At 35.4% G+C, this 25,848-nt stretch overlaps 1 protein-coding gene across 4 annotated transcripts in view; it reads right to left on the bottom strand.

Moving 5' to 3' along the window:
* Positions 1-25,848, bottom strand: part of LOC145240049 (uncharacterized) — a 328,354-nt gene that overhangs the window by 34,800 nt on the left and 267,706 nt on the right. For all 4 annotated transcript variants that reach the window (XM_080103656.1, XM_080103658.1, XM_080103659.1 and 1 more), the window contains 8 exons: positions 23,517-23,830; positions 16,893-17,008; positions 14,591-14,682; positions 12,894-13,012; positions 11,700-11,841; positions 8,417-8,667; positions 5,278-5,335; positions 844-923 (listed from right to left, as the gene is read on the bottom strand). In XM_080103656.1, the coding sequence (XP_079959782.1) occupies positions 844-923; positions 5,278-5,335; positions 8,417-8,667; positions 11,700-11,841; positions 12,894-13,012; positions 14,591-14,682; positions 16,893-17,008; positions 23,517-23,830 (1,172 nt within the window). The remainder of the gene's footprint in view (positions 1-843; positions 924-5,277; positions 5,336-8,416; positions 8,668-11,699; positions 11,842-12,893; positions 13,013-14,590; positions 14,683-16,892; positions 17,009-23,516; positions 23,831-25,848) is intronic.

Genomic DNA, 25,848 nt, shown 5'->3' with positions numbered 1-25,848 from the left:
ATGTCATAATATTTTGTGTTTATTGAATAAAAATTAAAAAAGAAAATATTGTGAAATTCACTAAATGTGATTTAGAATAGTTTTGCAATTTGGAAATTTTAATATTTTTATGAGGAACAATTTCATAGCAAAGAATATCAAACCGACTTAAACTAAAAAAAACAAAGAAACTGATTTTCACTGAAAAATATGTGAAACTGTTTTTAACTGAAAAAAAATATGTGAAACTGTTTTTAACTGAAAAAAAATATGTGAAACTGTTTTTAACTGAAAAAAAATATGTGAAACTGTTTTTAACTGAAAAAAAATATGTGAAACTGTTTTTAACTGAAAAAAAATATGTGAAACTGTTTTTAACTGAAAAAAAATATGTGAAACTGTTTTTAACTGAAAAAAAATATGTGAAACTGTTTTTAACTGAAAAAAAATATGTGAAACTGTTTTTAACTGAAAAAAAATATGTGAAACTGTTTTTAACTGAAAAAAATATGTGAAACTGTTTTTAACTGTAAAAAAAATGTGAAACTGTTTTTAACTGTAAAAAAAATGTGAAACTGTTTTTAACTGTAAAAAAAATGTGAAACTGTTTTTAACTGTAAAAAAAATGTGAAACTGTTTTTAACTGAAAAAAAAAAGTGTGATTTGAATTTCTAAAGTTGAATACAACAACAAAATACAGTAAAATGGAATTGAAACCAAAATTTTTTTTTCACATTGTAATGTGTAAATTTTGCTATTTTTAATCGTTCTTAAGCCTGTAGAGGAGACATTTAATGTAGAATGGTATTGGAAGTGAGAGAAATTAATTTTATTTTTGCCACAAAAAACAGAAATTGCACTTACTTTGAGATGATGCCCTTTCGGATATGCTCTTTCACAAAAACAACTTCGTTAGGCGAAATAGTCACATGATTTTCAAGTTCCTAGAATCACAAAACCAACAAAAAAAAATAAGACAATAAAATTACAAATTAATAACACAAAACATTAATTTATTATGAACTGTTTAAAAAAGAGTTATGCAAATTAGGTAATCAAAAATAGATACTTTGGTAATTCATCTGTACTATATATTAAGGGTGTACTGATTAATCGACAGGTAATCAGTAATCAGCCACTTTGTTGATTAATTGGCCGATTAATTACTTTTCTCTTTCCTATTAAATTCAAATCATTTCATCACTGCCAAGTGACTCATCAGATAACAGTTACTACATTAATGTGTCAAAGCTAATTTAACTTAACATTTAATTAAGTGTCTGGCCACTATTATTAACTAAAATTACAAAATACAAAGTACAATTTCAAATTCTTAAATGAATATAATTAAAGAATTAGATAAGAAAAAAGAAATTACAAACCAACTACAAAGTACAAACTGTAATTTTTTAAGCTGAAGTTCTGCACCTGCTGCTGCTCTACTTCCTCTTCTATTCTTGCTGTTTGCCTCCTCTGCTTTTATAGTCTCCTCAGTATTTAAAGTTGAATACTTTTAAGTTGTAATGTAGAAACACTAGAGTCTCTACATTCTCAGGACACAGTCTGTTTCTCCTTGGTTCATAGACATTATCACCTGTACTAAAGAGCCTCTCTCTCTCTCCACAGATGAAGGGAGTGCACTTAAATATTTCAAAGTCAGTTTACTCAGCAGCAGTAAAGTCTGCTGTGTCTTCTTCCACCACGGAAATGGATCACCAACTCTTGCGAGTAATGGTAAACCTACAGAATAATCAAATTTTTTTGTGCACTTAACCATAAGGGATTTATTCCTTTTAAGTTTGGATTGTGATTCTTGTATTTCTGTTGTATTTGCGGCCTCTAGGTTTAACTAGGCTTTGAAAAAGATACAGTTTTAACTTGAACTTTTTGACCCCCAACGGGGCTTGAAGAAATGTATCCTGCTGATTCTGCTCGAAAATCATCAGTAGAAAGTAGAAGATGCAGAATCCAATTCTTAATAGTGTTTTTCATGTGATTCTTTGGAAATTTTAATTTGAATCTTGGATCTAGGAAAGTAGACAAACAAGTTTTCATCATTTAGATTGGATGAAAATTTTGTTTTTATTGATTTATTGAATTGTTCAACAGTGGTAAAGATTCCACTAAAGTCAGAAATATGATAATTAGATTGGACAGCTTTTGAAAGAAATAACCTCAAAGCTAAAATTGTATGTATTATCCTTGATATGGTTGAAGATCTGTTTCTTTGATGACAATTTTTTTTAGTCCCCAATCGTAAGTTGTTAAGCTCTTTCTTACATAAGGAACAATGATAGTCTTTCTCTACTCTTATGTCCATGGAAGGTGCTGGATTCATACCAAAACTCATCTCACCAGCACCACCACAACTGTAAAGAACTTTCCTTTTTTCCCCCCCTCTATGCATGTAACATCAAATCGAATTTCGTTGAACAGAGTTTCTTTTTAAAAATTTCTCATCTGTGTAACACATTACAAGACTGCTTTCCTGTGGGCTGCAACATGGTCATCTTCCAATCCAATGTCAACAAATACTTGTCACAAGGCGTCCTCATAAAGAATCGAATTTTGTTAATTTTTTATTCATCATTTTCAATCCTCTTATGATATTCTTCATCACATTAACAATTTATCCTCAGGTGGTTTTTGGCCTTGATAAGTGACTAGCAGGGCTACCCAGTGTTGCTTGGTACAAAAGCGTAATATTTCTATTAACACTTGTATCCTTTAACTATATCTGTTTCTCTCTCTTTCCCCTCGTCAATTTCACTCCTCCCCTCCTCAATCTCCTCTTTTTCCTCCGCCTAATTCGTTTCTAGCTCAACATACACACACACAATTCTCATTTATATAGCAGATTCCTGACAATTTATTTTCAAACTAGCTGTGAGTGCCTGGCCTTGCCCAGTTGTAAAATACGCTTAAGTATATTTTAACTCATGCTGATTTCATATTTATTATTACAGAGCTAATTCTCTATTGAATGTTATATTGTACCTAATATGTAGTACTGATTTCAAAAGTTTTTAAAAAAAAATGACTTGTGCTATCAACTAGAATTGAAACCAAAACATTTAGCGCTCCAGTCGCATTCGCTACCGTTTGAACAATCGACAGATAGATAAGAAAGATTTAAAATTAAACCACTTCAAGATGTGAATGAATTTGCGCATGCACAAAAGTAATAGAAATATTTATGCAAGCAATATTCATCCAAACAAAGATTTTATTCGTTATAAACCATCCTTGGTGTAGGATTACTATTTCCTGTAAATTTCAGTGCTATGTAGTAGTACCTATTTACAATGCCTCCCCACGGGACAGAGTTAGACACCAGGGTCGTTTTTTAACATGGAGAAAAGGAACAAAAATAGAAATTGTCTCAGTCGTGAAAGATTTCTCCTCGACTGACAAAGAACCAGAAATTGAAGTGCAGCATCTGAAGAACAGATACTACACTTTGATCTTGGCCCGAAGGCCAGGTATTTATTTGCTCCCCCACCGAGCTAATTAGGCACACGGCCGATTTTTAATGTGAGGAGTGAAGGGGAAATGGGGACCAACTCCCCGGGGAGTAGGGGAGCTGGATAGTGACAATTGGTATGAAGGGTTGCCCCTACATTGACCAAGGTCTTATATGTGGGGTCGCCCTCACATAGGGTCTTTGCTTGCAGTATCTGTCGGAACAGATACTACACTTTGATCATGGCCCGAAGGCCAAGGTCATCATTAGAGTTTGTAGTAGTAGTTTAAGAGTTTATTAGTGAAATATTTTCGCACACAAACATACCTATATCTACTGTTATATATATATACATAACAGTGAAAAACTGACCCTTCATGTTGAAAACTGACACAGAGAATGAATACATTTTTCAAACTTTTAGATATTCTTCATCCAGGGACAACACCAATCAAAAATATACCAACTTTGTGGGTATTTGTTTTTATTGCTTTTGAGTTTTAGCTGGACATACACAGACAACTACCCTTTATGTAATACACTAGCAGGGCTGCCACACATTGCCGAGGCATTTCTATTAAAACTTCTATCTCTCTCTCTCTCTCTATCTTCCTCTCCACTCTCTTTCTCCTCCACTCACTCATTCCTCTCTAATTGCACACACACACACACACATACACACACAAAGATCTGTGGAGAGATGCAGCTCGAAAGACCAACAAACATATGGAAACATGAATCACCACCGATAACATCAAACGGAAAGGTGACCATGTTCGACGACAAAGATCTACAGGCGGGCAAAGACAAGGCCATCAAGCCAGACATTGCGATATGGAACAAGCCTGAAAAAAACTGCGCTCATTATTGGTGTCGCTGTCCCAAATGACTATGGCCTTAATAAAGCTGAATGAGAAAAGATAACCAAGTATCAGGACCTCAAGAATAATTTAAAAACGACATGGTCTCTGAGAGAGATAGACATGATACCGGTTGTGATAGGAGCAGCTGGCTTAGTGAAAAACAATCTTAAGAAGTACCTGAGAAACAATCATTGGAAAAACAAGCTGTGATGAAATACAGATTGCAGCCATAAAGGGAACAACATCTGCTCTAAAAAGAGTCCTCGGATATAAATCGCAATCATAATGAAATTAAGTGTTAGATCCGAGAGGAGTTATCTCCCTTTGATCTCTTAAAAATTTATCGACGTAAAATAAATTAAAAATCGCCATTATACAATAGATTGCTTAAGTGATGAATTGGCATTCTCTTTTCAAATTAGTTTCTTTCTCTCTTTGATGGAATGGTCATTACTAACCAGCTGTGGCTCCCTTCATGAAACTCCGGTTCTGCGCCATTCTGAGCAACTCAGCCATGCTAATGTCCATGATGTCCTTCATGTTGTTCAGCATTTTTGTTTTTGGTCTTCCATGTCCGCTTTTGCCAGGGGTTGTACCAAAGAGCAGATATTTTGTTAGGTTGTCTGTTCTGGCCACATATTCATATTAATACATAAAAAAAAAAAAAAACCGTCCCTCCTCCCATGATATACCCTGGCCCAGATGACCCCCAAGAAAACGAATATTTTTGTTTAGAAATGCTAGATATTATTCATCTAGCGCAATTCTGATAAAAAATATACCAACTTTGTGGGTGTTTGTTTGATAATTTTTTACTTTTAGTTGGACATAAAAATATACATACACACAGATAACTGCCCTTTGTTATACGACAGATGTTAAATATCATTTTTTTTTAAATCAAAGTAAAATTTCCTTATACTTTATTTTGGTTTATAAAACAAGTAGTAAAAATTTTCAATAAATGCTTACCTCAAGGAGAGATGGCGGTACGTTAAGATTTGTGCAACCAAACTCAATTGGACCCTCACTGGAAAAAAAAAATACATTAAAAAGAAAGTGAGATGTACTAGAGAAAAAAAAAAGAAAAAAATTATGACATGATTTTAACAGATTATTTTTTTTTTTTTACATAGGCGTCACCACTTATCAAGGCCGATCAGCCACTCAAGGATAAGGGTTAAAGAGTGTAGAGTAGTCAAAAGGACAATATAGTAATCGATAGTAATGGAAGTTCGGTAAATTTGTTAACTTAAGTGGAACGGCTCATCAGAAACTTATTTACGTTGGACTTGAAGACAACCATATTATAGAAAGCTGGAAAGCAGGAAAACGGAAGACAATTCCACAGGCGTGCAGTTCTAAGAAAGAAGCTTTGATCATGGAATCTATGTTTAGGTTTAGGCACAGATAAAGAATGGGGGAAATTATTGATAATGTTTTCTGCTAGTCTAGTGTTTCTTTGAGAGAAAAAAACGAGAAAATAAACTAAGTTCAAAGTGTAAATGTTGCATATTTCTTATTGTTGATTATATATATATATATATATATATATATATATACTAGCATGACCTGTTAACCGGCATTGCCTGGTGGAACTCCCCCACCCCTCGCAAAAAAGTAGACTACGGTTGTTGGTGGCCACTGCCGTCCCTAAACAATTGTGGATACTGCCGCCCGTGGCCAAACTTAATTAATCTTTCACTGGCAATTATTGCTGGTTTGGGGCAATAACATGCAGATACTGTTTGAATTTTTAAAAAAAAAAAAAGCAATTAAGGAAATGCATAAATAAGTATGAATTAATAAAATTACGAGAAATGGTTCATTATAATAAAAATGGAAAGTAAAAACAGAAGTTTTAGAGGTTAGGGCTTCTCGCTGTGATTCTCAAACTGTTTAGAGTGATCGAAATCAGTGGTAGCAGTCCTAGCTGTTTCCATTTGTTGTTCAAGTCTTCCTCTTCTTTTCAACTCCTCCACCAAGAGTATTAAATTAAATTCCAGTTTTGTGTGGTCTTTTTTTTAACGTGTAAAACAAAACAATTACGACTTTTTTTCACTTCTTTTGAGTATTGTCATGTTAAGAACGGCGTTTGGAATCGACATCCCAAACACACCCATGTTAAGAATGTCTTTTGGAGTAGACAACCTCCTTTTTTTTGGGGGGGGGGGGGGTAACCATAAAAACTGTTGTCAGCATACCCACCCGCAAATGCTACACGCAAAAAACAAAAAAAACTTGGAGGGTGGCAATGTCGGTAGGAAAGCACTAGATTTGTTTATAATACAGATGTTTATATCTCTGTAAGTACTTGCCTCTGCAAAATGTGAATGAGATTCTCTTAATCAGCATAGTTGAAAACGTATAAAAGTCATCATTCTAAAGAAAATTGTGGAGGTGGACCTAGTGTACAAATTTATCCCCCACCCCGCCTCCAAAAAAGTTATCTCAAGAATCAGTCTGGAAAAGAAAATTTTTCAAACATATTTACATTTTGTTCTTTCAAATATAGTTACATTTTTTATAATATAGTTTATTTAAATATAGTTTATTTAAATATAGTTTATTTAAATATAGTTATTTAAATATAGTTTATTTAAATATAGTTATTTAAATATAGTTTATTTAAATATAGTTTATTTAAATATAGTTTATTTAAATATAGTTATTTAAATATAGTTATTTAAATATAGTTTATTTAAATATAGTTTATTTAAATATAGTTTATTTAAATATAGTTATTTAAATATAGTTATTTAAATATAGTTTATTTAAATATAGTTTATTTAAATATAGTTTATTTAAATATAGTTTATTTAAATATAGTTATTTAAATATAGTTTATTTAAATATAGTTTATTTAAATATAGTTTATTTAAATATATTTATTTAAATCTGCGCAATCTATTACAATCGTCGCCGATTTAAAAATAAATGTTTCGGCAATATAATCTACTGGATTCATACTTATTATGTTGTTTCAAATTAATGTTTTCTTATCTCGTGAAATATGTCGAGTTGAAGAAAACAAAACCCGCAGTTAACAACATCACGTGGACTCTTCATCGAACTTTCTTCCACTCGGCATCATGACGAAGAAAAAGAGAGAGAAAAAAAAATGATTGCAAAGGAGTTTTACCTCAAAATATATTTCTTAAAAAATAAACACTCGTTTATTTTATAAAAAAATTTTGCGTTGCAGTTTTGCCTTCAAACGTATTTAATACATATTTTATTCTTCAAATTTCACTCCGCACTTCTAACGGATATATAAAAAAAAAACTATCCAGATTTTCAAACCACGTGACCATGCATCACATATCCGGCTTCATAAAAACCCTGCAGTTAATAACATCAGTTTTGGCTTCAAACATATGTAATATGTATTTTATTCTATATATATATATATATATATATATATATATATAAAGTATATTTCTACAGAAATATATTTCTTATAATATATATCAATCCTTATTTAAGAAGCTCAATGTAATTACAGAGCAATATAGAGAATAAATGACAAAAAACTAAAATTTTGGTAGAAGATTCATATATTAATGTAGATAGTATGAATAGTTGGGTTTAGTGACTTTGATAAAATTCAAAATGGTGTAATGGAAACATATTAAAGGTATTTGCAGCTTCTCTTCCAATTTTCGGATTTTAATCATGTCAAATCACACTTTATTTCCTTTTGACGAATTGATTGTTGCTATTTCTTCTGATGACTTAAGGGCATAATAAATTCTACGAAACAGATACTGTGAAGAATTGTAAAAGTCAACTGAACTAAAGGAATAAATTATAAGATGGTCAACATCACAAATTTTGGAATATAGTTTTTTGTCATTTATTCTCTCTCTCTCTCTCTCTCTCTCTCTCTCTCTCTTTTATCTATCTTCTTTTTTTTTTTTACATAGGCGTCACCGCTTATCAAGGCTGATAGGCCACTCAAGGAAATCTATCTTTCATTTTCTCTATGCTGAATTTGTATTAATCGTCTATGTGCTTCTTGGCAATACCCAAAGATGCCATCATCGTCTAAAAATGGCCCTATTAAAGCCGAGACTGTGCCACAAAGCTAAATAAAAAAGCTCTTACTCACTGGGCAGTGGTCAAGTTTTCGAGTCGTCCAAGGCAGGTTGAAAAACAATAATTATACGCAATCATGATGGAAGGGTAAAGAGATTGGAAGTCAAGCACAGCGACGGGGTGGCTGTAGAAACGTGACTTTGGTTCCAAGTTTAAAGGGATGCATTCGGGGGCTCTCATCTTAGCTCGTTGCTGGACACCAGGAGAGGCAGCTATGAAGTTTAGCGGTTTGGCAATGCGCAGCATCATCGATTCCACCCGATACTAAAAAAAAAAACAATTTTTATAATGTTTACATAAGAAATCAGACAGAGGTATGAAAGACGGGTATCGAATAGAAGAATGGTTACCGAAAAGCTTTCGTAATTCTTCAGACTAACCTCTGCTCATAAAAAGAAAATATATTGTGTACTTACCTGGTATGTTAAAAAAAAATACATGAAAAATTACACAAATTCATCCAGTATTTTTTTTTTTAATAAAATCAAATAAGCTGTCGGCAGCCATTTTCAATATTATTAATTTTAATGGACAAGGGAGATAATTCAAACTTTAATTGAAGCAAGGAAAAAGTTAACAAAGTCATCCGCTTTCCCAAGAAACAAAATTACTAAATGAATTTGTATGAATTTTAATGTACAGCCTTTTTTTTAACATAAAAATTAAGTACTTATGTAATTTTCTTTTTTTTTTTTGTTAAGACTAGCGGGCGTGTCCAGTGTTGCCCAGGTTTAAAAGAAAAAAAAAGTTTTGGGAGGGAGGTAGGCTCGAACTTGAAGCCTTGATAACTTAACACGACGCTACGAGGGAATTGAGAATGGCTGAAATGAAACGTCTAAAAAAGCAGGTGGTTAAACGAACGTCAACACGTGGTTTTCTAGGTCAAGCATCACGTCATAGTGAAATGAAATCACAGTGCGAATTTTGTAACATAAAAGTCGCTCAAAGAAAAGATAGACACAACTTTGTTTCGTAAATCGGAGATATTATAATCTAGACAGTATATAAACAGTTGTACGAATTAGTGACCCGTCCCCCGAGCGCCCGCCCCCACCCCCAAAGCCTTTGCTGGACTGTTGGAGACGCCCCTCCATGGAATTAATGGACTATCTCATGACGTCACTTCCTCTAGTGACGTCACTTCCGGTATCAAGTACCGGTGCCCGGCAGTCTGAGATTGGCATGCAACCAAGCTGGACGTGTGCAAACGTCCTACCGTGGAAGAATGGTATTACTCAACTCACTTTGCCCGTAATTTAGGTGAATACATGTTTCGTTCCTAAAATTCCCGTGTTCCTTCGTTAATTTTTTATTTTATATTTTTTTTATTACATTTTCACCCCAAACAAGGCACATTGCCACTGTGGTGTACTATCAGGGGCAGCAGTTACTGGGGCACTATGTTGGGATTTGGGCAGCAAGATGTCGGTTCACGTTACATTTGAACTTCTGCATGTCAGTATATTTGGGGAAGCAGGGACCTGGAATGGAATTCCAGAGTCTAGCGGTTCTGGGGAAGAAACTACTGGAGTAGAAAGATCTTCTACATCTAGGGATCTCTACTGTGTGGGGGTGGGATTTAGCTGCCTGTCGGGTTTGTCAAGGGTGTTTACGTCGTGGGGGCACAAGTGTCTGCAGTTCATCAGAGCATTCACCATTAAAATACTTGTAGAATAGGCAGAGGGATGCAACGTTTCGTCAATGGGACAGAGGCTGAAGCTTAGATGCCAGTTCAGGGCCTATCAGATTGGCGACTCTCTTTTGAACCCTTGTCTAGGAGCGAGAGACTAGCAGCAGATGCACCAGCCCAAATATGACAGCAATACTCCATACATGGGCGAATGGTGGCCTTATAGAGGTACAGGATACTTTCAGGTGTTAGTAATTACCATTTAACCCCATAACACGGACATACAAAAAAATAAATGCACACACAAACGCGTACACATTTTCATTTTTATATCAGAGCTAATATAAAGAAGCAGCAAATAATTAAGAAAAACAATATTTTATAACAGAAAAAATTTTTAGTGCATGTCCACAGTTTAACCTAAATAAAAAAAAATTTAAAAATATGGAAAATAAAGAAAAATCTGTACGATGTATGTACCCGCCACAAAACGAAAATGCCATAATCCAAAAAAAAAAAAAAAAAAAAAAGATGAGTGGGAACAATGTTCATATAAATTATTTCACATTACATTCAATTTGGTAGAAAGACGACATGAAGACGGCAGTTACAAAAATATCAGATGTTCTTTTATTCCATTTGACCCGTCAAAATGATGATCACATCCAGGAATTCAAAGTTGGTTCCACATGATTAAAGGTTTTGCCTTCGCTTCCAAAGGCACCCTCCTCATGTCAGCTCTGTCTCCTATCTTCGTCTCCAACTCTGTCTGTCCATCTGTCCAATCTCACTAAAACTAGCAAACTATACTAAGAATTCATTTTCTGCTATGACGTCATGCATGGCTTCAAAACGTGCCACATACACGTGGAAACTCACGTGGCCTAAACATGCGTGGTTTGCACATGTGCAAACCATTTCTGCAGACAAAGCATTCTTACTAACCTATTTTTCGACCCAACTTATTTTTCAATATGTTTTTAATTTGCTATTGTTCGTTCTTCTCGATGACCTTATTTTAATTCAGTTTTCATGAAAAGAATTGAACAATTAATTACAACAATATATCTACACTATTGAAACTGAACAATGCGATTTCCTTTCAGAATCTATTTCTGAACAAGATTCGAATCTCGGTCTATCTAATTTTTTTTTTTACTTACAAGAAAAGGGGAACCTTTTCTTGTAACAGATGGATCCTAACTGAGAAAATGACAATTCTTTCTCCTTTGTCAGAAACAATATGGAATGTGACAATTAAAGGACACAATAAAGGAGGCACAAGCTTAAAAAAATGCTACACACACTTTAACTCTTCTTTTTCATTCTCTTTTCCTCCAGACAACGCCAGGTACTCCTGCTAATCTATAATATGATAGATGAAAATGGCTGACTTGTAGTTACATTATATATCCTTGGAAATTCAAAAGTAATTTTGACACTTAAGTTGACAAATAAAAAAAAAAAATTCCTGGCTTAACTTGACAGCAGCAGTCAAGTATTATGGTTATTTGGTGCATCTAAATCAAATTTTCATATGATTCCACCCCAGCCCTTATATGAAAGAACTGATTTCTTGTTTTTAACTTTATAAACGGCATAATAAAAAATAAAAATAATTTTTTTTTTAAGTCGCCTCGACCAGTTTTCTTTTTCTGTATCTCACCTGTGAACCTCGCGAAAGCACGTGGTAGAATAGAATGCCAAAGACGCGGGCAAATTCACTGGTTTTGCCAATGATATCCAACTGATCGATCATCATTAAGTTGGCCTTCGTTCGCAAAAGGTAGTAGTCCACAACCTTCCATCTAAAAAAAAAAAAAAAAAAGATAAAAACCAATTTATACACAGAGTTAGAATAGAAAATTAGCAAAAATAAAATAAGATATAAATAGATAAATAAAGGAAATAATGAACGCGTTTTTGAAGTGTATCAGAGGGTCATCATGGCCTAGACAAATTCACATATAAAAAAAACTTCTTTAATTCACGATGCAAATATCGGCAGAATTTTTGAGTAGAAATGATGAATTAGTAAAAATAAGAATAAAAAATAAATCAGTTTATGATTAAAGTCTAAGAGTAGTTTGAGGTACTGCATAGAGCAGATTCCAAAAATCATTTTTAAATTTTGGAATCTGTTTATCGCTATTAACAAACGTCCTTTGTGCCAGCAGAAGCTATCCATAAAAGCACTGAATCTCTCTAAAGAACTTTCACCACCATTTTTTTTCTCTCCTATGCAGTGCTGTTGTAATCATGTTTTACACGAATGTTTAATATTATTTTTAACTAGCATTTCAGCCCAGCGTTGCCTGGGTCTTTGGAGGTGTATGTTGAGAGAAAAAAAAAAAGCAGTCAATTTTTTTAACTTTGACCCCTATTATGACCCCTTAAAATTTATTGATTTGGGCTCAAATCAAGTTATTAAGTAAGATCCGTGTCCAAGGAACCTATATCTAAAATTTCAAGTGTTTAGACCCAAAATTGTCAGAGGAGTTTGGTAGAGTTCTCAAAAGGTCAAATCATTGAACTTTGACCCCTTAATAGCCAAATTTCTGGCCGAAAACGGATTACAAAGATTTTCCCAAATCTCAGTACCCTGTATATCAAATTTCAAGTCTGTAGACTTAAAATTGACAGAGTTATTGCATAGAGAAATGTACACAGACAGACACTTTCACAGATATATAGATTATACTATTAATCTTTTTCCTGACAAGATCAGAGTCCAAAGAGATCTAGAGAATTTTCCGTCTATCCTGTTTAAATGTAATATATTTATATATATATATATATATATATATATATATATATCTATATATGACTAGATTTTATTTTTTAGAAATGTCTTCCTCACCTGTACAAGTGCGTTCTGTGATTAAACCATGTCGTCAGAGATTGGTAAGAATAACGAGGTACCCGTTGATGCAACACATGAAAAATTACATTTTCCATCGTGTAAATGTTAAGGTTTACCTGTAAAAAAGAAAAACTTTTAGTTACAATTTAATAATCAAGCAAAATGATTAAGGCAGGTAAAAAAAATAACTCACCTTTTTCATTTCAACGTGATCATATGATTGAAGTCCCATTTTACACACATCTCCCTACACTGCCCAGGTTTAATCTTCCTCTGAAGTCATCAGATCTAAGCTTGCCTTTATGACTCACATTATACATCCATTGTATCATTCTCACTTTATTTCTCTCCATGCAATCTATGTCCGCAACACTCACTGGCTAGCTTTCATTTTCATACATCATTAAACTATATACAAATGCCCAATAGATGCTCACCTCGGTCGACCGTCATAGTGCTTATTAGTCACTAGTGGACGTACCCGGCGTTGCCCGGGTGTGGTGATGTTTTATGGTAAGAGAGCCCTAAAAAAAGATGTTTCAAACAAAATAAAAAATAACCAACCCCCTAAAAAAAAAAAAAAATTGTAAATAGCAGTGAGTACCCGTGCAAGCACACAAAAAAAAAATGTAAATAGTGATTACCCATGTAAAAAAAAAAAGTAGTAGGCAGGCTCAAACCTGTAACACTAAGAGGAAAAGGAAAAAAAAAAAAAAAAGCAAACGGTTTAGTTGTTGCGCCCACTGTGACATATGACGTCACCACTGTTCAAAATTAAGCTTAATCATTGCAATGCGTATGATGTCTTTGCCAAAATGTCGAAGAAAAAAAAAACTGACCTCTCCTTGTAAAAAAACAGTTGAGGATGAAAGCATTAATGTTGTTGACCAATTCTTGGATATTTGTCGTTCAAGAGACTGAACTTTCAAACGATACCAATTTTGTCAGTGTTGGTCGCGTATGTCGAAAGTTTTAGTGAGTTAAACAAACATACACTATAACAGGCATTTGAGATTTATATATATATATAGATGGGCATTTGAGATTTATATATATATATAGATGGTGCTTATTAGCCATGGCAGAAGATACCTGAACTTACTTCATCCACTCTTAACTCTTACATTCACACTAGCACCTGCTCAACCTTGTGCTCCAATGGTAACAAAACTTCTGAACATCTAAATGCACTTTTGTCCTAACCCAACTCCCCTTGGCTAAATAAATGATTTAGTTGGAAATTCCTTAGCTATAATAAGGTTCAGCAAACTAAGTATTATGGTATCCATTCCATGCAAAGTTAAGGATGACTAGAGATTAGTCACTACAATACCATACTTACTCTAAAAAATTTTCACAGGAATCATTGAGCTGATCTAGATGAAATTTTGTATGAACCTTTGTTATGATAAGGTGCAGCAAACTAAGTATTATGGTATCCATTCAATGCATAATTAGTGATTAATAGGGATTAATATCTAATTCAAAAGTGAGCACAAATTTAACCATCAATTTGGTATAAAGCGCTCATTCTAAGTCAACGGCATATAACTTTTGCCCATTTTTAAAGTCATTTATTTTGTAGTCACTGTGCTATAACCATCGCCCGTTTTTAGTCATTTATTTTATAGTCACTGTGCTATAACTTTTGCCCGTTACTAAAAAGTCTAGTTTGTCATTAATGCATTACAAACCTCATGTCTCATAATCCTCCAGAGATTAAGAACAATTCGTCCAGGCAAATTGATATCCATATCTTCCGAGTTAAAAACTGCTGGTTTGCTCCCTGTCACATAAAAGAAAAAAAAAACTGTTTTTATTTTATTTAAAAAAAAAAAAAAAGTTTCAATAACAAAACTAGTTTCATACGTAATGCCTGGTTGGAGAAATTCATTCAAAATTAGTATTAATTATATTAAATCAGACTAAAACACAACAATAATGACATCCAACTTATTTAAAAAAACAAAACTTACGTGTAACTAAACCCTGACCACTGTTCTCCCTAGTAATGTCCCCTTTCTAAATAACTTTTGTACAAAAAAACGTACGTAAAATGATCACTCAATAAAGTTTTAATTACACTCAGTTCTTGGCCTTCGGACAAGATCAAAGTGTAGTATCTGTTCTTCAGATGCTGCACTTCCATTTCTTGTTCTCTTTTGGTGGAGGAGAAATCCTTCACGACTGAGACAATTTTTATTTTTGTACCTTTTCTCCACGTTAAAAAACGACCCTGGTGTCTAACTCTGTCCCGTGGGGAGGCATAGTAAATAGGTACACTCAGCTCTGTGTCGTCTAGGTTCCTATACCAATGCATGAACATAACAAAAACTACAAAACAAAATTTTTATAATATATGTACCTGTTACACAATCATTCGTTAAGAAAATGTTGGTGAATTCTTCAAATAAAGGAGAAGTGTGTGTGTGTGTGTGTGTGTGTGTGTGTGTGTGTGTGTGTGTGTGTGTGCCAACTAGAGAAGAATGATCAGTATGGAGAAGGAAGAGAAAGTCAGAAAGAGGGAAGGGGAAACACAGGGAAAAGGGAGAAAAAGATAAAGACAGGCAGAGAGATTGAGGTTTTAATAGAAATATCACACCTTTGCTCAGGGCAATGCTGGGTAGCCCTACTACTTACACCAAAGATGAGGGAGTGAGGACTGCACACAGCATTACGCACTTACTACAACCGCTCTATACCCTCTTCCAGAATTGTGAGACCGGAAAGCACACTATTGAGTTTCAGATGAGAGAGAGCCCATCTTTTAAAAAAAAATTTTTTTTTAAAGATGAATATTTGTTTTTCCCAAAGGGAGTGCAACTTTGGCATTAGTTGGGAAGCTTGCATGTCTCAGTGACCCTAAGAGCTAAGCCGGCAGGAGATTTGTCTCCTGGTAGGGCCATCCATGGCGGACAGGTTGACAGGAAGAGGCCAGACTAAGAACACTCCACCTATCTTCTGGGAAGGTTGGGCGTGAGACCAGCACCCTCACCCCGAAAAAAGACCTCCTTGCCACAAAATGATTCACAAAAATCCAAGAGGCTCGGGTTCTGGGAAAGGAAGAGCACCAGTATGACGCTTCAGTGCCGAAAACCAAAGAACACCTGGAGGTGGACGCCAAGTAGACCAGCTACTCTTGGGGGGAGCTGGAGTGAATCGCCCAGGACCATAGACGCTGGTGGGCTGTTGTGGATAGCCTATGCTCCTCCACATGATGATGCCGATTATTTGTTGATGTTGAGTTGCTGAGCATCAATCACTTTTTTTTTTTTTCGTATAAATCAAATAATTATTGATGGCATTCATTTTCCTGATATTTTTCTAGAAAGATATCAGGTACTTATGGGAAGAACCACATGAAGGTTGTCAATATAAATGTTTCTGTGGACTGAACTGCATTCAAACTTGATACACCAAGAGTGTCAGTTTGTGTCTTTAACCACTTTTTTTATAATATAGAGTTACTGGAACGTCACTCAAATATAAGGTAAGAATAATGAGTTTCAGATATATCTAGGTAACAAAAAAAAAAAAATTAGATTTATATATTTGGAAGGAAAAAAAAGAAATTGGCTAGGCAGAACCAAATATCGCTGTGTCAGATGTAATGTTATCTAGGTTTAAATTCTAAATTCCTCTTCTTTGTTCTAATATATGAAATTAAGCAAACAAAAAATAGATTTATATATTTGGAAGGAAAAAAGACACATTGGCTAGGCAGAATCAAATATCGCTGTGTCAGATGCAATGCTATCTAGATTTAAATTCTAAATTCCTCTTCTTTGTTCTAATATATGAAATTAAGCAAACAAAAAATAGATTTATATATTTGGAAGGAAAAAAGACAGATTGGCTAGGCAGAATCAAATATCGCTGTGTCAGATGCAATGCTATCTAGATTTAAATTCTAAATTCCTCTTCTTTGCTTAATTTCGTATATTAGAACAAAAAACGAAATAGATTTATATATTTAGAAAAATGAAAACCACTGACCTGGAATTCTTGAGATTCTTGATGCAAGTTCAATGTTGAGCTGAGCAGCTCTCTGAAGTAGATAACCCCACGACAATTTGCAGATCTCATAGCCGACAAGAATATCAGGGTCCCATCTAAAAAGGATTGAAAAGAGAAAGATCATTATTTTCTAATCTAAAATTATCATAAAATAAAGGGCAGTTGTCTGTAGATATGTTTGTTTGTATGTCCTATCTCCTCTGGGATCCTCCGACCACTGCGTCTTATCAGTTAAGATAAAAATGAAATATAATAAATCTACAGACATACCTCTCCACCGTACTGTATACCGATACTCTATGGCGGACTGGGTTAGCTTCCGTACATTCATATCTGATCTCCCTCTCCATTCCATGTTTAAAAAGGATGTGTCCTCTATAGTATCAGATCTGACCGAATGGTTACTTGTAGGCATAGACCAATTCATACCATCCAAAATATTCCAACAAAAACCTAACAGCCAGCCATGGTTCTCCCCCGAATGTGCTGCTGCCATCGCACACAGAAATCACTTTTTCCATAGCTACCAACGTAATAGATGCACTGAAACTAAAGCTGCTTTCAGAACCGCCAGCAACCATTGTAAAAGAGTAATAAAAAATGCAAGAGAACTATATGCGCAATCCGTTAAGTCCAAAGTAGCTGAGCAGCGGCTTGGTTCCCACCAGTTCTGGCAAATAGCAAATAGGATCTTGAACAGAAACGTGCGCTCTATCCCAACCATTATCAATGGACCAGAGGTCATCTCTACAGCATCCTACAAGGCCAAACTATTCGCCAAAAACTTTGCGGCAAATTCTACCCTGTGTGACGAAGACCATCAACTCCCCATATTCCCTCCTATAACAGACAACACACTATGCAACATACAAATATTTGTGCGTGAGGTCACCAAGCTAATCAAGAACCTTGACTCCAGTAAAGCAACTGGTCCCGACGGTATTCCAATTATAGTGTTAAAAAATTACAACCAGAACTTGCCCCCATACTTTCCAAACTGTTTAAGCGTTGCCTTAAGGAGAAGTGCTTTCCAACACCCTGGAAAACCTCATCAGTATGCCCTGTATTTAAGAATTCAGATGATAAATCATCTCCCTCTCAGTACAGACCAATAAGTCTCCTGTGTGTCATGAGTAAGTTGCTGGAATCCACAATAAATAGAGAAGTAGTCAACCACCTCAGCAGAAATAACCTTCTTAGCGACACACAATATGGTTTCCGCTCTGCGAGATCTAAAGCAGATGTGCTAGCAGTTATATCTCATAGGATTAGCGAATCTCTCAACAAAGGCTTCATTTCTAGGGCAATTGCTCTCGACATATCAAAGGCCTTCGATAAGGTTTGGCATAAAGGCCTACTACACAAGATTTCCAGCTACGGTATAACTGGAAATGTTTTCTCTATCATTAAATCATTTCTATCTGATAGGCTCATAAGAGTAGTGTTTGATGGGTAGAAATCAGAGGCCCACAGTATTAATGCTGGAGTCCCTCAGGGGTCCATACTGGGCCCAACTCTCTTCCTGATCTGCATCAATGATCTCCCAAACACATACTAAAATCTTTCGTTGACATCTATGCTGATGACACCACCATCTATGGCAACACATCAAAGGCCGTAAATGATGATGTTCTCTCTGATTCTCTCTCCTCTGATCTTGAGCGCGTGATACAGTGGGGAAAGAGGTGGCTGGTTACCTTTAATGCATCTAAGACCAAGCTCCTATCTCTACATCATAAACGCTCTGATCCCCATCTGGCACCAATTGAAATGGATGGCTCTCGTCTAAGGGAGGCCCCAGGATTTGATAAGCTCCTGGGTTTGACCTTTACACCTGATCTTAAATGGAACACATACATCAAGTCTGTGGCCAAGGTAGCTGGGAAAATGGTGGGATCCTTCTACCACTCCAGAAGATATCTCACTAATGATGCAATTCTCTATCTATATAAGAGCCAAGTACGCCCAAAGATGGAGTGCTGCTGACACATCTGGGTGGGGGCTGCTAAAAACAGCCTATCCTGCCTTGACAGAGTACAAAATAGACTCCGTGGCTTGGTGGGGGATGCCCTTTTCTCTACCCTGCAACCTCTTTCCCACAGAAGAGACGTAGCGAGCCTGTCATTGTTCTATCGTTACTTCCATGGCAGTTGCTCGTCTGAGCTCCATTCTCTGGTCCCCCCTCGCCAATCTTTCTCAAAAAACACCAGACTAGCTGAAACCACCGTCAATAATTTTCCCCACTCCCTATCTGTGCCTAAATCAAAACGTAGATACCATGAACAAAGCTTCTTTCTTAGAACTGCACGCCTGTGGAACTCTGTTCGGCTTGCCTGTTTCCCTCCCGACTTCAACCTGGATGTCTTCAAGTCCAACACAAACAAATTCCTGATGAACCGGCTCCCCCCCCCCCTAAGTAATGACATCTTACCAATTCTCCAATACTATTGCTACACTATCCCTTTGATTACTGTACACACAATAACCCTTATCCCTGAGTGGCCATTGGGCCTTGATAAGTGGTGAACTCCATGTAAAAAAAAAAAAAAAAAATGTCCGGTTATAAGTCAACAACAATAAAATACCAAAAAAAAACCAACATTGCCACAAATGAATATCGAAAATTTAGAAAAAAAAAAATTATTCATTCTTTAACTTCAGGATTTCGTTGGAGGGTGCGGGGTATTCCAGCTAGATTATGTACTAACCAAATGGAAGTAACCACCTACTCATTCATTGAGAAATCTATTTAAAAAAAAAGAAAAAAAAAAAGATGTTTCTGTGTACATGTATGTCCAGATGTTCAGAGAGGGGAATGGGCTGGGTGGAGGAGAAAGATGTGGTGGGGAGAGGGAGAGAGAAACCAGGAGATGGAGGAAAGAGAGAATGACGTATAGAATTTTTTGTCCCAGGTGACACCAGGTAGTCCTGCTAATCTCATAGACTTCCAAGAATGACAAATCTCTCTCCTGTCTTATCTTTTCTAGAGTCGCTTTTCCAACAAAAGAGATGTTGCTAGCCTTTCTCTACTCTATCATTTTCATGAAAAGTGCTCGACTGAGCTCCAATCTTCCCCCCCCTGTTAAACATTCATGAAAAGAACTTGTTTAACCATCAACATTACAAAGAATTTTCCTTTCATTATTTATATATACCTAAAACAAAATGAAATCTCGATGAACAGAGATTTATTTATTAGAAATGTGTCACACGTTTTTGTTCCAGGCAACGCCGGATAGCCCTGCTAGTCTATACAAATAAAACAGTAGACGTATGTGTATGCACCTGTCTGTGTGTAAGTATTTAACCAATAAACTCTTAAACTACTGGTCACATAACACTGAAATTAACAGGAAATAGTAATCATAAATCAAGGATGTTCTTTGTTTGGATGGATGAATAACGCGTAGAAATATCGTCAAGTTGAATTTTTTTTTTTTTTACAAGGTGGTCACCACTTATCAAGGCCCAGAAGCCACTCGGGGATAAGGGTTATTGTGTGTACAGTACGTTAGTATTGGAGATTTGATAAAGTGTCTTACTTAAGGGGGCGGTTCATCAGGAATTTGTTTATGTTGGACTTGAAGACATCCAGATTGTAGTCAGGTGGGAAACAGGCAAATGGAACAGAGTTCCACAGGCGTGCATTTCTAATAAAGAAGCTTTGTTCATGGAATCTATGTTTTGGTTTTGGCATAGATAAAGAGTGGGGAAAATTTTTAACAGTGGTTTCAGCTAGACGGGTGTTTTTCGTGAAAGATCGGCGAAATTGAAGAAATGCAAAATGTTCATTTCAACTTGCCGTCATATTTTTACTTCTTTCTGCAGATGCCAAAATTCAAAGCATTTCTTCAAGTCATTTAATATTAAATCTTTCTTACGTATCTCCTGACATCTATATCAGGAGACACAGCTAGAGTGTTATATGTTTTGGTTTCAACTTGCTGACATACTTTTACTTCTGCGCATGTCCAAATTCAATCTTTTTTTTTTTTTCATAGTATTAAGTCTTCCTTATTTATCTCTCCATAGCTACATCGGTAGACGATGCAGCTAAAGTGCTAAATGTTTTGGTTTCGATTCTAGCTGATGGCACCCAAGTCATTTTTTTTTTTACTTTTGAAATCAGAACTATATGTGTGTCACGGTTTCCAGATTATAAATTATTCGATCAGGAGATCCTATTTATTAAGAAGGAGGGTAGAAGGTGATAACGTACTACAAACATCAAATTAGTATATACAGATATACTAATTTGATGTTTATAGAATATCATCACCATCTATCCTCTTTTTAATATCACAAAAGCCGCAATGTAAAAAAATGTAAAAAACCTAGAGTGCTATATGTTTTGGTTTTAAATCTAGCTGGTGGAACCCAAATCATATTTTATTTGTAACTTTTGAAATCATTACCTATATATTGGGTACAATATAATAATCAATAGAGAATTAGCCACTAATCATATCTGATGGAACGAGAGCATGCTATCCACATGAAGTAAATAAAGGGTTTCGTTCGAAATTCCGTGCAGATTCCGGAATTCGACAAAAAGATTCCCAAGTTTGACAAAATACACCTGAAGAAGGTCGATGGTTACATTGACCAAAACATTATGAAAATAACATTCAAGATCAGAACACTAGTCTGAAGAATTTAAATAATGTTACCTTGATGTTCGCCCATCTGTGTCTTTCAATTTCCAAGCAGAACATATACAAAGGAATTGATTCTAGTCGAGGTAGTTTCTTCCTCCCCTCCTCACACTCATGAACAAACTCTCTCTAATTAAATGTTTGCAACCTCCGCAAGTCTCCATACTGTTTTCACGCAGTAGTAGATCCGTAAAGATTGTCACATGATCCAGGAAGAACAGAGAGTTTCTAGTCAGTCTTAATCGGGAAGTGAAAGCGGCGACATGCGTCTGACAATGTAGAGAGAATCTAGACGAATGCCACCTCGATGCTTGCCCATCTGTGTCTCTCAATCCTCCAAGTAGAAGCACTAGTAAGAAGGAATTAATTTTAGTCTAAGTGGTCTCTTCCTGAGTAAACACTCTCCCTAATAAAACCTTTAAAACTTCAGCAAATGTCCATTGTATTTCTATGCATAAGTGTGTTGGTCTTGAGTTAAACAGAAGTTCAACAACCATGTAAGGATCACGGCCCACACATGGAAACGTGACGATTGGAGAATGAAGATCAGCAACCACACACACACACTCGTAAAAGAAACTTTATTTGATTTATCTACTTACTTGATCGCTCACTGGCAAAGAAACTTTATTTGATTTATCTACTTACTTGATCGCTCACTGGCAAAGAAACTTTATTTGATTTATCTACTTACTTGATCGCTCACTGGCAAAGAAACTTTATTTGATTTATCTACTTACTTGATCGCTCACTGGCAAAGAAACTTTATTTGATTTATCTACTTACTTGATCGCTCACTGGCAAAGAAACTTTATTTGATTTATCTACTTACTTGATCGCTCACTGGCAAAGAAACTTTATTTGATTTATCTACTTACTTGATCGCTCACTGGCAAAGAAACTTTATTTGATTTATCTACTTACTTGATCGCTCACTGGCAAAGAAACTTTATTTGATTTATCTACTTACTTGATCGCTCACTGGCAAAGACACATACGTGCACCTAATGCGTTTGACATAAGCATGATCAAGTACAAACTTTCTAACATGAAAATGCTATACAGACACAATAAACCGCTTGCAAATTAATTATTTCCTTAACACTTCCTTCTTCGGAGGAAACTGGTTCAACCTGCCTAGGGTGAATGCTGTTATACATACCTGGCATTGCCCGTGATATTATTTTAGTTTTTAACTCTTCTATGTTTACACAAATTCCTATTAAATTCTTTGTTGTAAAATATCAGTTATCTCCTTTGCCAATTTCTATTTTTAAGCGATTATTTGTAAATGTTTAAGTGTCACAATATTTAAATACACAGGTGAAACATGGCAGTTCAAAATACATTAACAGTAAAACTTTTTTATATACTTACGTATTAGGCAAAAGTAGGTGTCTCCATCAAAAAATTATGGAAAATTATTGAGCAGAATTTTAATTAAAAATATAAATCAATTTTATTGTATTTTTCTGATTCTCCAATGATTCAGTATTGGCGAGGGTGCAAAACAATTACAAATAATCTTATCTCCCCTGTTTTACGTAACTCTTGTGTCCTGCCAATGGAGAATCAGAAAAATTTGATAAAATTGATTTATATTTTTTTATTACAATTCTACTCGATAATTTTCCATAATTTTTGGTGTAGATAGAGTTTTCTTGTTGATTTATTTTGAACTGCTACATTTCACTTGCTTATATTAAGAGTTGGCGTCGTGGGACTCCATACTTTTTCTTTTTTTTTTCAAATAAATGATAGCAAGGTACATTATTATATTGCCAATAACACAGTATAACAATAACAAATAAAAATTGGCTAATCAAAGGCTAAGTTCGATTTATCAGTTTAAATGCTACTTAGGTCCAATTTTACAAATCCAACAAGATAACTTTATATGTTAGATTATTATTTACTTTAATGCATGAATATCAGAAAGATGACATACCGTTTGATGAGTCCTTCCAATTCTGATATCAAATCAAGTTCATTGCAAACATAAGTGATTTCAACATCTTTCGGAGGGCCCGTCTGATGCAACAACCCTTTAACTGGTGACGTCCCATCCGAGGTAGATGGCTGGTCAGATTTGCTGAGGGCCTTTGGATCGATGACAAGAATGAACAGATGGTGATCAGATGGTGCAAAGTCTTCGGAGATGGCTACAAACACCGCCTGGATTGCATCCACTTCAGGATCTGGAATTTTCTTCCCCCGACTCTGCATATGCATCTCAAGACTCATCGTACAAAGATGTTGCACCTGGGGGAGGAGAAGGAGAAGGAGAGAAATAGACGTGTTACACATATGGCCCGAGAGCGACAGGGAAAGACGGGTCCTAAACATGGTCGAACAAAGTACCACGTGTTTGACACACCAGAGTCATGTTAAGCACATTGGAGTACAAGAAGACTTTTTAATGATAGTCAAGATGTTATTTAGAAAGTACCTGTAAATAAATGTCTGTTGTTTCAATTGAAAAAAAAAAAATGAGTCAAATTCTTTCCTTTCAATTATGAAAGATGAGCAATATACTTTATACCAAACAATAAAAAAAAATGTTCATATTATTACTCTATGTTTAAGGTAGGAACAAGAATTACCTAGATTCATTTCATGGGAACCACACAAAAGAAACCTGACAGCAGTGGATTCTAAATATTTTTCTGGTCCTTCTGGGTACAATTCAAGAGGAAATACTCTGCAATGCTCATAACAGGTACGTATCACAGAAATAAATTCTCTAGAGTATCATCCCTATGCAGATATGCAATGGATTCTTCCGAGGAGTATATAATGACTAGTAGAAAGTGACTCTTTGGTTTACTTTCGTCAGCCTCTTAACTCGTTTTCTTTATTTTATTCTTTAGTCTCTGACAAAGTGGGAAGAATTGCTGTTTTCTGGGTTACAATTTAACCACCTGACTCTTATCGTTGGCTGTTTTTTTTTACTTTGATGTAAAAAAATTTTTTATTTTTTAGCTCCTTACATCATGCCTTGTCTGGAGCGATTTCCATAAAAAAATAATAATAAGCTCCTGGGTTTGACCTTTACTCCTGATCTTAAATGGAACACATACATCAAGTCTGTGGCCAAGGTCGCTGGGAAAATGGTGGGATCCTTCTACCGCTCCAGAAGATATCGCACTAATGATGCAATTCTCTATCTATATAAGAGCCAAGTACGTCCAAAGATGGAGTACTGCTGCCACATCTGGGCGGGAGCTGCTAAAAACAGCCTATCCTGCCTTGAGAGAGTACAAAATAGACTTTGTGGTTTGGTGGGGGATGCCCTTTTCTCTACCCTGCAGCCTCTTTCCCACAGAAGAGACGTAGCGAGCTTGTCATTGTTCTATCGTTACTTCCATGGCAGTTGCTCGTCTGAGCTCCATTCTCTGCCCCCCCCCTCGCCAACCTTTTTCAAAAAACACCCGACTAGCTGAAACCACCGTCAATAATTTTCCCCACTCCCTATCTGTGCCTAAATCAAAATGTAGATACCATGAACAAAGCTTCTTTCTTAGAACTGCATGCCTGTGGAACTCTGTTCCGCTTGCCTGTTTTCCTCCCGACTTCAATCTGGATGATTTCAAGTCCAACACAAACAAATTCCTGATGAACCCCCCCCCTAAGTAATGACACCTTACCAATTCTCCAATACTATTGCTACACTATCCCTTTGATTACTGTACACACAATAACCCTTATCCCCGAGTGGCCATTGGGCCTTGATAAGTGGTGAACAAAAAAAAAAAAGAAAAGAAAATTGATAGTGGGGGGGGGAACAACAGTGGGCAGTTTAGGTGTAGAGAGAAAAAAAAAGTGGTAGTAGGCAGGCAGGCAGGCTCCAAATTAAGCGTATTCAGTCCAACCGATACGATGCCTTGCGAAAATAGCGACTCAAAATCCAACCCCTTATTGTAGAAAAGTGCCCAGTTTAGGGTGAAGGAATTAATGTTTTAGGCCAATTTTTCGATATTTGTATTTACAGAGTAGATAACACTATTTTTTTTTTTTTTTTTTTTATTGAATCTTGGATCAATGATTTCTAATAATAAATTTTATTTTAGGATTAATTTAATATTAAAATTAGATCTTTGTATTTTATTTAATTTTAATTTAAACTCTGCTTTCGACATATTATAATTATAGACAAAAAATTAAGTTGGAAATATTTACCATAGCAACAGCAGCCTGAAGTGTCAATCAGCCCTTCCTTTCCTTCTTCATTAACCCTAACCCTTTTAAATTCCTACCCACATCTGACCTGCTTTTACCAT

This window comes from Euprymna scolopes, chromosome 19, assembly GCF_053919585.1.
Source record: "Euprymna scolopes isolate OS-2025 chromosome 19, ASM5391958v1, whole genome shotgun sequence".
NCBI classification, from domain to species: Eukaryota; Metazoa; Mollusca; class Cephalopoda; order Sepiida; family Sepiolidae; genus Euprymna; species Euprymna scolopes.
The sequence above is the reverse complement of the archived record's forward strand: the minus strand, read 5'-3'. Positions and strand labels throughout refer to the sequence as shown.